The sequence below is a fragment of the Myotis daubentonii genome, chromosome 15 (genome assembly GCF_963259705.1).
Source record: "Myotis daubentonii chromosome 15, mMyoDau2.1, whole genome shotgun sequence".
NCBI classification, from domain to species: domain Eukaryota; kingdom Metazoa; phylum Chordata; class Mammalia; order Chiroptera; family Vespertilionidae; genus Myotis; species Myotis daubentonii.
The window spans coordinates 39975187-39989559 of record NC_081854.1 but is presented as its reverse complement, the minus strand read 5'-3'; the positions used below and the strand labels follow the sequence as shown (position 1 = coordinate 39989559).

The following is a 14373-nucleotide window of genomic DNA, read 5'->3' as shown; positions in this document are numbered from 1 at the left end:
CAAAAAGAATTTAAAAACTACAGTAGTTTAAGGGACCTTTGGGACAATATGAAGTGCATAAGATCCACATCCTTGGGGTACCAGGAGGAGAAGAGAGATAAAGGGATCAATAACCTATTTGAAGAAATAATTACTGAACACATGCCTAACCTGGTGAAAGAAAAAGACACATAAGTGCAGGAAGCATAGAGAGTCCCAAGCAAGATGAACACAAAGAGGACCACACTGAGACACATCATAATTAAAGTGACAAAGGTTAAAGAGAAAGAGAATCTTAAAATCAGCAAGAGACAGTTATCTTCAAGAGAGCTCCCCTTAGATCACCAGCTGATTTATCCAGAAGGGATTGGCATGAAATACTAAAAGTGATGAAAAGCAAGGACCTACAACCAAGACTACTTACCCGGCAAGGCTATCATTAAAAATTTAGGGAGAAATAAAGAGCTTCCAAGACAAGAAAAAGCTAAATAAGTTTTGTACCACAAAAGCAGTATTTTAAGAAATGTTAGAGGTCTTCTTGAAGAAGAAGAAGACAAAGAAGACGAAGAAGATGACGACGAAGAAGAAGACGAAGAAGAAGACGAAGAAGAAGAAGAAAGAAGAACAGTCGCATAGTTAAAAGAATAAAATGGCAATAAATACATACCTATCAATAATCACTTTAAATATAAATGGGTTAAGTGTGCCAGTCAAAAACCATAGGGTAGCTGAATGAATAAGAAAATAAGACCCATATATATGTTGTCCTCAAGAGACCCACCTCAGAATGAAAAGGTCACACAAACTGAAAGTAAAGTCACTGATTTGATCCTCTTCTTTGTCCAACCTACTATTTATTTTTTTCTAATGTATTCCTTATTTCAAGTATTGTATTATTCATTTCTGACTGGTTATTTTTTATGTCATTTTTTATGCTGTTGTAGTTTTCACTAAGTTTTTTGAGCATCCTTATAATCATTTTATTGAACTCTATATCTGATATATTACTTTCCTCCATTTTATGTAGCTCTTTTTTTGGAGATTTCTCCTCGTTTTTTTCATTTGGAGCATGCTTCTTTGTCTCCCCACTTTGGATGCCTCTTTGATTTTATTTTTATGTATTAGGTAGATTTGCTATGACTTCCAGTCTTGGTGGGGTGGCCTATTGTAGTAGGTGTTCTGTGGGATCTTGTGGCACAGTCTCCTTGATCACCTGAGCTTGGTGCTCCAGGAATGTCTCTTGTGTGGTTTATGTGAACCCTCCTGTTGTAATTGAGTCTTGATTGCTATTGGCCTGTTTGTGCATGGGGTCAACCTTCAGGCTGGCTGACTGTAAGGATCATTAAGGTTTCAGAATGTCAAGTCACTTAAATGAAAATTTATTACAAAATAAAATCAAATAGCATTAATAAAATTGTAACTTGATGAAAGTTCAATGACAACAATTAATATTTTTGTATGTTTACTTGTTATAGCATAAAAACATTGTTTATATTTAGTATAAATATATTTGGGATAGGGCTTTTGCAAAAAATGTTACTGTCTCATAGATAGGTGTTCTGAGACTAATTTCAATGTGTGTGGGTTTCTCCACACTAACAAGCAATTATTTCTCAGACACTAACAAAGTGTCTGAGAATTCAACTCATTTCTCATGCTCTCTACAGGGAGGTAGTATCACTTTCCACAGGTGAAGGGCTCAGTTCTACAAGACTGCCTCCTTCCACTTCACCAGTGGCAAGTCCAGGTTGTTAGTGCTTCTGACTGACTGGCTGTAAATCAGAGGTCCCACAACACCCTCTCCAGGTACGAGTAATTGACAAGAGCAGCTCACAGAACTCAGAGAAACATTTTACTTACTAGATAACCAATATATATATATTTCATATTTAAGGAATAGCAAGATGGAAGAGACACACAGGGCAAGCAAGGTATAGTGAAAGGAATGCCCTGCAGCCCCTGGGGAGGGCAGGGGACGCCTCAACCCAATCCAGGTTCTTGTCACGGAACAAGAAAGATTTAGCAAAGCCCAGTAAATTTATTAAAGTGATAGCATGTACTTGAGAAGTAAGAGTGGGTGATCTATGAGAACCAGATGTGCCAATGAGGTCTGGGTGGAAGGTTATTATTAAATATGGGAAAATGGAGGGGGAATAGGATGGTCTTCAGCTTCTGACACCTGTGTGGTTACTGCTGATGCAGTTCATTCTTGTGCCTCCTCTCCAAATAGCAGTTGTTTCGGGGCCTCTCAATGACAGGGAATTGGGGAGGGGAAGTGGGATAACAGGTGGTCAGTGAATGGCATGTATGCTCTGTTCCAGCCAAGATGGAAAGGGAGAGGGGTAGAGCTTGAGGCCTTTGTTCCCTCTTCTGACTTTCCTGCCTCAAAAGGGTGCAAAGCTTTGATACTCTTTCCAGGGGCACCTCTCCTCCCAGATCCCCAAAGTCTTCACCAGCCTGAAAGCTCTTCCAACCCAATACTTTGGGGGTTTTATGGAGGCTTTATTACAGTCATAATTGAGTAAATCATTGGCCATTGGCAATTGAACTCAACCTTCAGCCTCTCCTCTCCTTGGAGTTTGCACAGGGATAGGAGGTCTGGGGAGGAGTTGTTAGGGGAATAAGAGGCTGGGAGGACTTGTAGTTACAACAGTCTAATCAAGTTGTTGGTTCTCCTGGCAACAACCCCTCTCCCCCCTCCCTCTCCTTAGGTTACCCTAAGGTCTTTCCAAAAATCACCCCATTATCATAACAAAAGAAAACTGATCTTATCAGTGAAAATTCCAGGGGTTTTAGTGAGCCAGGAATCATGAAGGAAGACAAAATATATATGAGAAATATATTTTGGTCATCTGAATGACCAAACATATTTCTTATAAATGACAATATCACACCTCAAGTATATTTTAGTTTTTAAAATAAGCAATTTTGAGTAGTGACTATTAGCACAAGCCCAGAATAGGAAGTCTATTTCCTTTTCCTGGATACTAAACAAAGTTATATTGACCAATTGTTGTTGTAAGAAATCCAGAAACCAGATCACAGGTGCAGGCAGCAGATAAAACAATTGCTACATGAATACAGGAGTCGTGTTTTAGTCTCTATCTAGTCTTTTGATGTGACTTTGTTCCACTATGTCCTGATGGTTCTTTTCCAATTTAAACTACAGTCCAGGAGCCTCTGTGTACCACTATGGTGGTATGCATAGTTCTCTGGCAAGTTGTACCAAGAAAAAATGAAAAGCCGTATTTTACAAGTGGTAGCATTTTGATTTGATTTATAATGCTTTCTCAGACACGGTATGGCCCATAATATGCATATGGCAAACCCTAAGCACCAGCAGTTGTTTTTATCTTAACCGGTGGAAAATATAACCACAAATGCATACGCAGGGAGAAGTGATTCGTGGTGTCTGAATCAGCAGTACAGTAATGTATAAAATGAGGTCTCCACACTTTTCTTATTTTTCCCATTCAGACTCGTTTTATTTTGTTTGTTTTTTTCTGACATTAAGCACCACTATGGTGGGAAGGGAGAAGTCAGTTTGTCTTAATGACCCACCCTTTTCTGCCACCAATGGGTTGTGTACTCCAGGGAGTTGTGATTCCTCTGCTCCTCAGATTTCTCATCTGTGCAAAGTGAGCTGTGGTATCATAATGGTTACAGTAACAACATTGAATGTGTGACTCTAGGGGCCGTCACTTTACAGGCATTGTCTCAGCTATGAGGTTGATACTCTAGTTGTCCCTGGTGCAGTTGAGGAAACTCAGAATCTGGGATGATAAGCAGCTTGCCCAAGAGCATGCAGCTGGTTGGTGGTGCAACGGAGCAGACATTGAGCCTGGCCTGCCAGATTCCAGCATTGCCTGCTCAAATCACCACTCTCTTTAGTCTGGATGCTAAGGCTAGTAAGCAATTGAGGACCTACTAAGTGCCAGGCTCTCTTTGGGGGTTGTCACACATGATATCTTTTTTTTTTTTTTTTAAGAGAAGGAAGTGGAAGAATAGAGTAACTAAGGCACTTAATTAGAACTACAGTGAGAGCTGAATTTATAGCGAGGCTTCTCCATACAGTGCCCAAGCTCTTCCCAGGGCCTCACTTTGCCCATGCAGCTCTCCCCGCTGTGGCCCTCAGGCAGGGACAGGTGTTGCCATGGTCTGAAAACAATACTCTGGTTTTCTTTCCAGTGCCAGCTTCCAGCTCACTCTATTCCCATAGCCCACTGATATGGAAAAATCCATTATTAATGGCTGCTATGATAATTTACGCTTTGTCCTAAAGAAGTTATTATTGGCATGAAAGGTTCAGTTATTTTTCATTTTTGATATGTGTACTGATCCTTTTAATTTTTTCTCTAATTTGTTTTATGGAAAAAATTAAATATAACTTTAATAGGACAACTTTTTTTTTTTTTGGTCCCAGAGAGCCTGAGACCCTGTTGCTCAGTGTGGAGCCAATTTAAGTAATGATGGTAGAGCTTTGTAAACTAGGATGCCAAGCCCAGCTTGCTCTCTTGTACTCACTGTAGCACTTTAACATCATTCTTTTTTTTCTTTCTATTTTTAAAATATATTTTATTGATTTTTTACAGAGAGGAAGAGAGAGGATAGAGAGTCAGAAACATCGATGAGAGAGAAACATCGATCAGCTGCCTCCTGCACATCCCCCACTGGGGAAGTGCCCACAACCCAGGTACATGCCCTTGACCGGAATCGAACCCGGGACCTTTCAGTCCGCAGGCCGACGCTCTATCCACTGAGCCAAACCGGTTTCGGCTTTAACATCATTCTTAACTTCACTGAGGTTTAGTCTCTTTTCTGTTAGATAGACACAATGACATTTCCCTCAGGGATTACCATAATTTGATTAGATAACAAATGACATATTGCATGTGTTCAATAAAATGTAACCCCCTTCAATAATTAACAGAAACTGTCAATTTATGTCTTTTTTTTCCTGTTACTTATTATGTTTGAAAAAAGCAAAATCAGGGTTGTAGGCCTAGGACTACAGAGTAAATACTAAAAAATGGCCCCTCTTTTCCCCCTGCTGTTTTTTTTTCTATGCCCTCAGGTTTTCACTCCCACTAACAGGGGTCAGGGAGGAGGTGTTCTGTGACTTGGAGGCAGCAAGTCCTAGTGTGAGAGCAGTAAAATCAGAGTCAGAAAAACAAAGTCCAATTTCTCAGCACTTTACTAACTCTACGACCTCTTGAAGTCAGTACTTTCTCTGCTCTTGTTTATTCATCTGTAAAATCAGAAAAGCACAAATATCTCTTCTGCTTTGTTTGTTGGGAAGAGCTAAACACACTTGTTATACAGGAGGTTGCTTTTGTCATTTCCCCTTATTTCATTCATTCCATAGCAAGGCTGCTGCTGCTGAAAGGCTTATGTTTCTTCTCATTTGTAATCACCAAGAGGTGTTTGAGAACTCTGGTATTTCTATTCTTACAAAATCTGGTACATTTTTGGTTAAATATCTTGACATTTATTTTAAAGAGATTATTTATTCCCCATGACACAATGTGATACACTTATCATTATGTGATATCAAGTCCATTATTTACATATTTTAATATTCTATTCAAGAAATAGCAGTAGCTATGGATCAGCTATTAGAAGAGTAATTTTTCTGTAGTTCTTTATCTTCTGAATTCAACTTTTCTCCTTTAGATCATTTGAATTACAGCTGTATATTGTGTAGGTTGGGTGTGAGTATGTGTATGTGTGTGTGGTTTCCTTTCTTCAGTATCCCATCATTTTTCATTTAGGGTTTCTTGGGAATTGTTACTGAAGAATTTTATTGTAGAATGCAATTGAATTCACAGCCTAATGCATTCATCAAGATAAATGTATGCACAGCATTTAATGTGTGGATTTGTACACCTGATGTACTAAAAGAAGAAATGTTAATTTCTTGCAGACAATTATCAGATGATTTAAAATTTTTGCTAAACAGGAATGTCTGTTTCCATGTGAGGCATTTTCATAATAAAATCCTGGCACCATCGCTAAAGAGGATAGTTTTATACAAACAGAGAAAAACAACAGCAAGTATTTTCCCTTAGGACAGTTTTACCAACAATGTACCAACGGCGCTGAGTTATTTCTGTCTTATTTTATGCCTTTGTTATGAAACATAACGCAATTTTACCTGGATGCCCTCCCGGATATTCAGGAATTAGCTCAGTAAGTTGACTGGCTCTGCCAAAGGCAAGACCTCCAGAAAATCGGGAGGCTCTGCCGCCTCCCCCTCCCCCCACCCACATCTCCAGAGGGGAAAAAGGGGTTAAGGCTTATTGGAGAAGAGAGGAGAGGGGAGGGGGAGCCCCGAGGAAGCCCAGGAGCGGCAGGCCGCGCCTCCGGGTCCAGCTTTCATCAGCAGCGCTGCGCGGTGGAGCTCTGAGCGCCGCTGTGAATTCGGAGGAGGGATGCTGCTGTCAATCCGTGGGACCGCTGCTGCGAGTGGGCGTGGCCTCGGGAGCGTGGATGCTTGTTAGGAACGACGCTGGTGCTTTTCAGTGAGGAGTCAGGGCTGTGGGGTGTGTGTGTGTGCACCAGGGAGAGAGAGGGAGGAAGGGAGGGAGGGAGGGAGAGAGAGAGAGAGAGAGAGAGAGAGAGAGAGAGAGAGAGAGAGAGAGAGAGAGAGGATTGGAGAAAGGAGGGAAGGAGGGAGTGAGGCTGAGAGACCCAGAGGTGCTGAAGACAGAACTGGCAGAGGTTCTGCAAACAGGACTGGAGCGCTGGGAGAGCCACTCAGGACCTTTCGGGGGAGCCCGATTAATGTGAGCATGGGGTCAGTCACCGGAGCTGTCCTCACGATGCTACTTCTGTCATCGACTCAAAACTGGAACAGGGTCAGAGCTGGGAATTCCTGTAAGTACACAGCCAATGATTTAAACTTGCAGGGGGGCTCTCTTCCAACTTTCATTCTGTTGTTTTTATGATTATTATTTGAAACGAAATTGCTGCAAAGCATAATGCTCTAAATGAAGCATCACTGAAACCTTTTCCAAATATGTCTGGGTTTACACCTGTCTTTCCTCTTGGTCCGGTCAAAATATGCAAAGTCTCATTTCTCTTTTTGTCTATGAGCAGAACCGTATCCTGTCATTTTTGAATATTCATTGAGAAAGCTCAAGTTCTAGTAACAAGGTTAAATTAGCATCTTAACCAGAGAATAGCCTGCGAATGTCTCCATTTCTGCCTTTCTTAGGATTACTGAATTTTATTGGAATTATATCTAACAAGAAAACAACTGGCAGACTTTCCATTATGCTGCATTAGCTGAGATTTCTGAAGTTTGCAGTTCGGCAGACGGGTTGCTGGTTGCATCTTTAAAATGATGCCTGGCTCATAACTGGAATGCACTGCAGGATTCAGGAGCAGACTTGGTGGAGGTGAACCTCAACATTAGGAGCTGTGCCCTCACAGCTGAAAGGACGAGGCTCGAGCACTCCTGGAAGAGGGGGCTTGAGTCCTGCATTTTGCTAAAGGAAAAACATTCTGGTGATTTTTCCAAAATAGTATTCTTTAGTGATTTGAATTTTTGACTTTAGAAATTTGCGACTGAATACTCTGATTCTGAATCAAGGAAAATTGATAAAGATCATATTTCTAATTTAAATATTACTCAAAATAATTTGGCAGAAACTTGCTAAATCCACTTTTTACTAGAGATAGAAAAAGTTTTAAAAGTTGTATTTGGCTAAAAAATGTCTAACTGGAAGAATTTTTTCCCTCTTTGATTAATGATAAACAAGCTCTGAAAATCCAACTTTTCATCTCACCTGGATTTTAAAGGGAAAAGCTCATTTGCTTTTCAAGAAAGGAGTATGAGGCCTGGTCAGGGATTTATTTTGCTGCTGTGTAACCAGGTTCAGGTTGGGATGGTTACAAATAAAGCCAGTAGTAACAAGGTGTTTGCTATGGCACATCCCTTGAGTACACTAAAGTGCTCTGACGTGGGAAGAACATTATAAACACCCTTACTGGGTACAAGTGAAATGTTCATTTATACTGCATGGCTACTGTGATGTTGTGTTTGCTTTACTGTTAGCTCATTTAATGGCACGGTGTATGTATCATTCTGAAAGAAAGAGAACTTCACTCAGATGCTGCACTGTTGCAGATTCAGTTTTAATTTGGGCCAGAAGAATCCAATGAGTTAGTAACATGTGCATATTGCTACCTAGTCAAAATCTTGGAATGCTGTAATGGTGGCATGTGACAAACATTGCATCAATCAAATGAACAATAACAACACAAGCACACACAAAGTTTTGTAGACGAGGCATAAATAATTCATCCTCCAACTACTGAAGTTCAACAAAAAAGGAAAGCACTAGAGGTCACTCTTACAATGTACTGCACATCACTTGCAGCACCCTTTCCTTAGTCTGGCCTGGATGCAGTCGTGTCTTTTCAATGTACCACCCGCATTTAGGTTTAAAACATATTGATGTGATTGATTGGTCTCCTAGTTGTTTACATTTGTTTGTTTTCTTGAGGTCTAATGAAAGGCAGGCCAACATTAAATAGCTTTCTTTTGAAATATATCTTCTTAGAACAGGAAAGATGAGTGGCTGAGGTCTGAGGAGAGCAGATATTCATGGGTGCTTAGCTCTGGCTGAGTCTGTTTCTGACACTTAAACTTTGGATCCTGGGTCTGTATTCTACCAGCCTTGGTTTGTTCAGGAAGTATTTTAATGTTCTTCCAAACATTTGATAAACTTAAGGAACCTATAAAGTTTTAAATTGTTAGGAGTGTTAAATATGTAAGTTGGAGTTCTTGGTTACCATATGTTGAGCTGAAGTTCTTAAAGTGTCAAAAATACAACTAAATAACTTCAGATAATTAAAGTTGCATTCAGTAATTTCTTTTTAATATCACTTTGGCAGTATGATTTGCAGCAGTGTATAAAAATAAAAAATTATTTCCCAATTTTTATTTTATCCTAAAATATTTAGTAAGTTTTTTTTTTTGAAAGGAAGGAAACAAAGTCAACTTATTACCATGGTACTTCATATGTTTTATCCTTCTTGGAAGAACAAACATACATGTTTACCAGCAAGATTGGGATTCAGTGTATGGACAAGTGACCATCAACCAGCATAGCATTTTTTAAAGCGTTACACAATAACTTCCATAATAATCATTCTGAACTAGGCATTATATTAAAACACGAATCAATCTTGAATACCAATATTAAAGCAGAGAGAACTGCATATAAATAAAGAAAATGAAAGGTCCGGCTTTCAGGTGAATAACAAAGGCCTTCGCCCTTTATTTACATCGGGTTCACCAGGAGCGGGTCTGTTATCCCAGTGAGCCCAAGGCTGCATGTGACAGCTTTCATGGGACAGGACTCTGTGAGCCGAGAGATTAGATGCACATCAATTTGAATGTTAGTTGATCTGATTAATCAACAGGAAACCACATTAGAAGGATTCTATGCAAACACACATACACACACATACATGTTCATGTATATGTACAGGGGTGGGCAAAAGTAGGTTTACAGTTGTGAGTATGCGAAACGGAATTTATTCTTGTATTATTATTTATTAATTATTGTAATAATGTCCGTTAAAACAACTGTAAACCTACTCTTGCCCCACCCTTTTCATGTTCATATGTACATGTGTATACAAATATATTAAACCACCAGACCCATGTGCTTACATTTTTGGTGTTTCTGCTTACTCCTCTTCTGTCAAAGGATAACATATGTTGAAAGGACCACATTCTTTGCCTACGAGGGCCCTACTTGACTTTACAAAAGTAGTGACCCAGCCCCAGGTCTTTCCTCTTTGTTTGGTCAGGATGAGTTTGTTATTATTTGGTCCCTTTCATGAAAATAGAGAGTCACATTCCTATAGAAGGGCTTGGTCTTTGAGAAGTTGCACAGGCTGTTGGTGTCTTCACTTGCTACTAAGAGACATGCCCTGAGAAGGGAGTCATCTCTTTATTTTGTAATCGTTCTTATGAACCCAGACTTTCTTTCTGACCATTAAGATGTTGTTGGGGGTGGGGATGACTTGCCACAGAAGAAGGAACAGTTGTAAGTAGTAAGGTAACTAGTCGTTTTGCTTTCATTTTTATTCTTACAGATTATGTAATGGAGGCTCTCTGGCCTCAGGTATACCGAGCCTTACTGTTCACCAAGTAGCCTGTGAATGACTTAATTAGAAGTTAATTTCTCCCTGCATTCTCTTGTTTCTCTAACTGATATAAAGACTATACCTGATACCTACCCTGAAGGAAATAGTAAAGAATATGTTAAAATCAGCGATAGATAAAGGTGATTGCTTGAGTAGAGGATCATTCCTGTGGACTCTGGAATGCACCTGGACAGATCCTCAAATTATTAAAACGCAATCTTGTAATTCTTTCTGAAGCTGCTTCTTTCCTCCTCTTCCCCCAAATTCCTATCCAGAGCAAGAAAGAACTAGAATATAACAGTAAAGTACTGATAAAATATAATTATATGATGCATGCATGAGTAGCTGGGCTGTAGACATAAAGGTGAGCATGCATGTTGACTTACTTTTCGAATAGCAATAGTGATTTTCATGAAGAGCATGATTTGGGTGCATTCTTCCCACTCCTGAGTGCCTGCATCCTCAATCATTTTCATAGGAACAGCTTCTAGCTATGTGGTTGCTACAGCTCATGGCTAACAGGGGGATCAAACATGACTCACATATCTAGTGTTTATGCTAAGTAATAAACATTTTAATGTCTTCTAAAATTAATTTTGGAATTTGTATCACATAGAAATAATTCCTTAATGGGAGTGAATCTCTACATCAAGATTGAATTAATTTAACTCATGAGTGAAAACAAATTAATAGAACATCAGTTGTAAGATAATGTAATATTTAGCTCAAAGGTTGGTAAAATATGGTCCATGGGACAAATCTGACCCACTGCTTGGTTTATATAGACTGTGAGCTAAGAATGGTTTTTACATTTGTAAATGTTAGAAAAAATTTAAAGGAGAATTATTTGTGGCAAAAAGAATTCTGTAAAATTCAAATTTCAGTCATCTATTCTTTTCACATGTATGGCAAAAATTCATACTCAGTTATTATTATGCTTTGAAATTTATCAATAAAATTTTCTTAAAATTGATTTCTCTCTTATATAAGGACCTATATAATAATATTTTCTAACTGGCCCATTGTAGGAAAAAATTGTTGACTTTTGATTTAAATAATACACAATATAATATAATGTTGAGGCATGGACAGTATACAAATTATACTGCTATGATGAACTTTAGTCTTAATTATCTAGCACACAAATACATACTTGTAGAGTTCTGGTACAGAAGGTAATCACTAGAGTTGCCTGGAACTATAACAGAAGAAATCTTCCAGTTAATATCTTCCTCATAAGTTTCCTTATAAAGGCTTTATTGTTCAGAAATCTTGTTATTTCAGTGAGTATGAATAATTTATAACTATTTGTAAAGTTTCAGCAATTTTGGTTGCTAAAGGGGCACTTTCAATATCAAGTAATCCTATTAGAATAAGAAATTCAATAAAGTGTATAAGTAATTGCATCTTAGAAATTTTGACTATGAATTCTGTTGCTATTTTATATTTTCATGAGTATAAAATATTCCACTCCATACAAATGAGAAACTCACATTTGGAATCACCGATTGTATGAGAAAAATGATCTCATTGGAAGTGTTTTCTTGTCCTGTGACTTTTAGAGTAATAGCTTCCTAGAAATTCTGAAATTGGCAAACTTTCTAGAAAAAATTGAAAACTAGATTTTCATTTAAGTATTCCCCACTGAGAATTCATAATAATTGAGCAGGTGCCTTTTACATACTCATGCCAAGATAATTAATTTTTATGTAAATGCCTTGTCTATTTGGAATTTTATTTATTTTCATCTACAAGTACTGATGATTGGCCTCATTTTATTTACATTATACCCTTTACTACAGTGTTTTAAAAAATTTAAGTTAAAAACTACAGTGGGATGTAATATTTAAAATTTTTTCATTGAAATTCCATTATAGCGTATTTTTTACCAAAATATATGGACGTATGTTAAAATAATTTATTTCTCATAATACTGTCTGTAATGTTTCATCTCTAATAAACAATTTCCAAATCAAAGACAACCAGGACAGTCTCATAGAGTTCACCGAAGTGGGACTTACTCTGAGTGTCAGCAAAAATGGTGATGGGTTCATGACTGTTCACTCTGAACAGACAGTTAGAGATAGTGACACTCAAGTTACATGGTTCTAATTTTTTTTACAATAGAATATCAGTCCTGCTTGACAAATACCTATCTTTCACAATTTGATACTATATTTAGAATTTGAATCCTTTTTTACCGTTGGGAAATCAATATGTGGGCATTCATATTGCATCCTATGACCTTTAGGTTGCCAAGTAGTTAGGTTATCTAAGAAGTCCTTCCCTATCCTTTCTAAAAATCTTTTGCTTTCCTCCTTAGTGATTGGAAGTTTAAAGAATGGCTTAGCCCCTGAAAACAGTAGGAAGAATAATAAGGATTTTTCCAATTTGTTACATAAATCCCAGATATGCATATTCATATCGGTAGGTAAATATTTCTGGTGAAAATAATGCAGGCTTTGACCAGATTTTTTCAGTGGCCTTGTGTTTCAATTATTGCTTAGCTTATTTATTTTTTCATTTTTATTGATTTAGAAATTGTGGCCTCAATAATTTGTTTAGTATTTATCTAGAATCGTTACAATTTTTCCAGGTTAACTAGTATAATAGGGAATGGTGAATCCATCAGAGAATATGTGCTTAAAATAGGAGATGCTTCATGAATTAACCACATTTATGAGGTGAAATGATCTGTGTTGTTCGTGGTGGTAGTGGGGTAAATTCTCATGGATTAATAATTGCTGTAATTGGTATTTCAGTTAGAAACTTTTAGAAATACTCTTTAATGAACACATCTTTGAAAACAGGTCTTGAATTATAGCATCAAATGCAAAGATGAGTTGATTTTGGTTACTTTAAAAAGAAAAATCTCAAAAAGAGAAATAAATGCCCCAAAGTAAATGCAGACAAAAATTATGGAGCTTTAGTAGAACTCTATCATTGAAAAGTTCTACTTAAAGGAAAAGTAAACTCATCAAAAAGCCCCACTTAACTGAGTATTCTTAAATGAAATAATTTACCCTAAAGATTGATATTGTGATTTGAAGGCTTTGAGTTTCTTTAAAATGCTTTAAAATTTTTTGAGAAAGAATATAATTTACTTATAACTCTAAGTTACAATAAATTGCATTTCTAAATAACAAAGATGTCATTGACCATTGGGTTATTTTCTTAATTATCTTTGGGGGAAATTTTTATGTCTGAGATTCTAACATTTAAATAATGTTTCAATGAGTTCTAAGGCTGTAATTGTCTGCATATACTATATAATAAAAGCCTAATATGCAAATAAAAGCCTAATATGCAAATTGTCCTCTACTGGGAGTTCGACTGCTCGCTATAATGTGTGCTGACCACCAGGGGGCAGTGTGGAACATGGCGGGCGTTGGCCTGGTGCTGGCAGTGGGCAGCAGTGAAGGTGCTGTTGGTCCCGATGGGCCCCAACAAGAGCAGGACCCCAGCTGGATGGTGGGGCAGGTGAGTGGGTGGCACCAGGCCAAGGTGGGTGCTAGCGGGGACCTGATCGGCACCCCACAGACGGCGACCAGCAGCAGCGGAAGTGGGGGGCAGGGCCACCACCCAGCTCCTAGGCACTGAGGGAGCCAGGCGGGGGGCCCGGCTCCGACCTATTGCCCCACAGGTGGTGACCAGCGGTTGGCAGGCCCTGATTGCCAGATCAGGGCTGGGCCCCGGGCTGGGACAGGGAACTGAGGGTGGGTGGCAGTGACCATCCTCCTGTGGTGCCTGGGTGGGAGGTTGCGACCTCTTGCCGGCAACCTGGGGGTAGGGGTGACGGGGTCAGAGGTGCGGTGAGAATGCAGGGTATCTGCTAAGCTCGTTCTCACTCCCCCCTGCTACCTTCCCCCAGGATGCCAGGCTTGCACACCAGGGAAGCTCCCGCGCTCAGGTGCCGGGCACCCACAAGGAGCCTGCCCCGCACTCACGTGGCCTCTTCCGGGTGAGCCGGCCACAGCCGCCTGGACTGCAGGGCCAAGACTGCAGGGGCTGGCTGGGCTCCCCGTGGATTCATGCAGGAGCCGGTCTGCGAGGCCAGCTGGGAGAAAGTGGGCTGCCTGCCCGGCTTTCGTGTGGCATCACTGGGTGGCCCAAAGGCCCATGCTGCACCCCGGCCATGCTCACTGCATCTCCACATGGGGACTCAGGCATGATGACTCAGGCGGAGGGGGACATGAGGGGGCCCGGGGGCCCAGGTGCTGCCCAGGGCCC

At 39.5% G+C, this 14373-nt stretch overlaps 1 protein-coding gene across 1 annotated transcript in view; it reads left to right on the top strand.

Moving 5' to 3' along the window:
• Window positions 1-6515: 6515 nt before the first annotated feature.
• CNTNAP4 (contactin associated protein family member 4) overlaps window positions 6516-14373 on the top strand; it is a 246084-nt gene continuing 238226 nt past the window's right edge. The window contains exon 1 of the mRNA XM_059667397.1: window positions 6516-6855. Within this exon, the coding sequence (XP_059523380.1) occupies window positions 6771-6855 (85 nt within the window). The 5' untranslated portion in view covers window positions 6516-6770. The remainder of the gene's footprint in view (window positions 6856-14373) is intronic.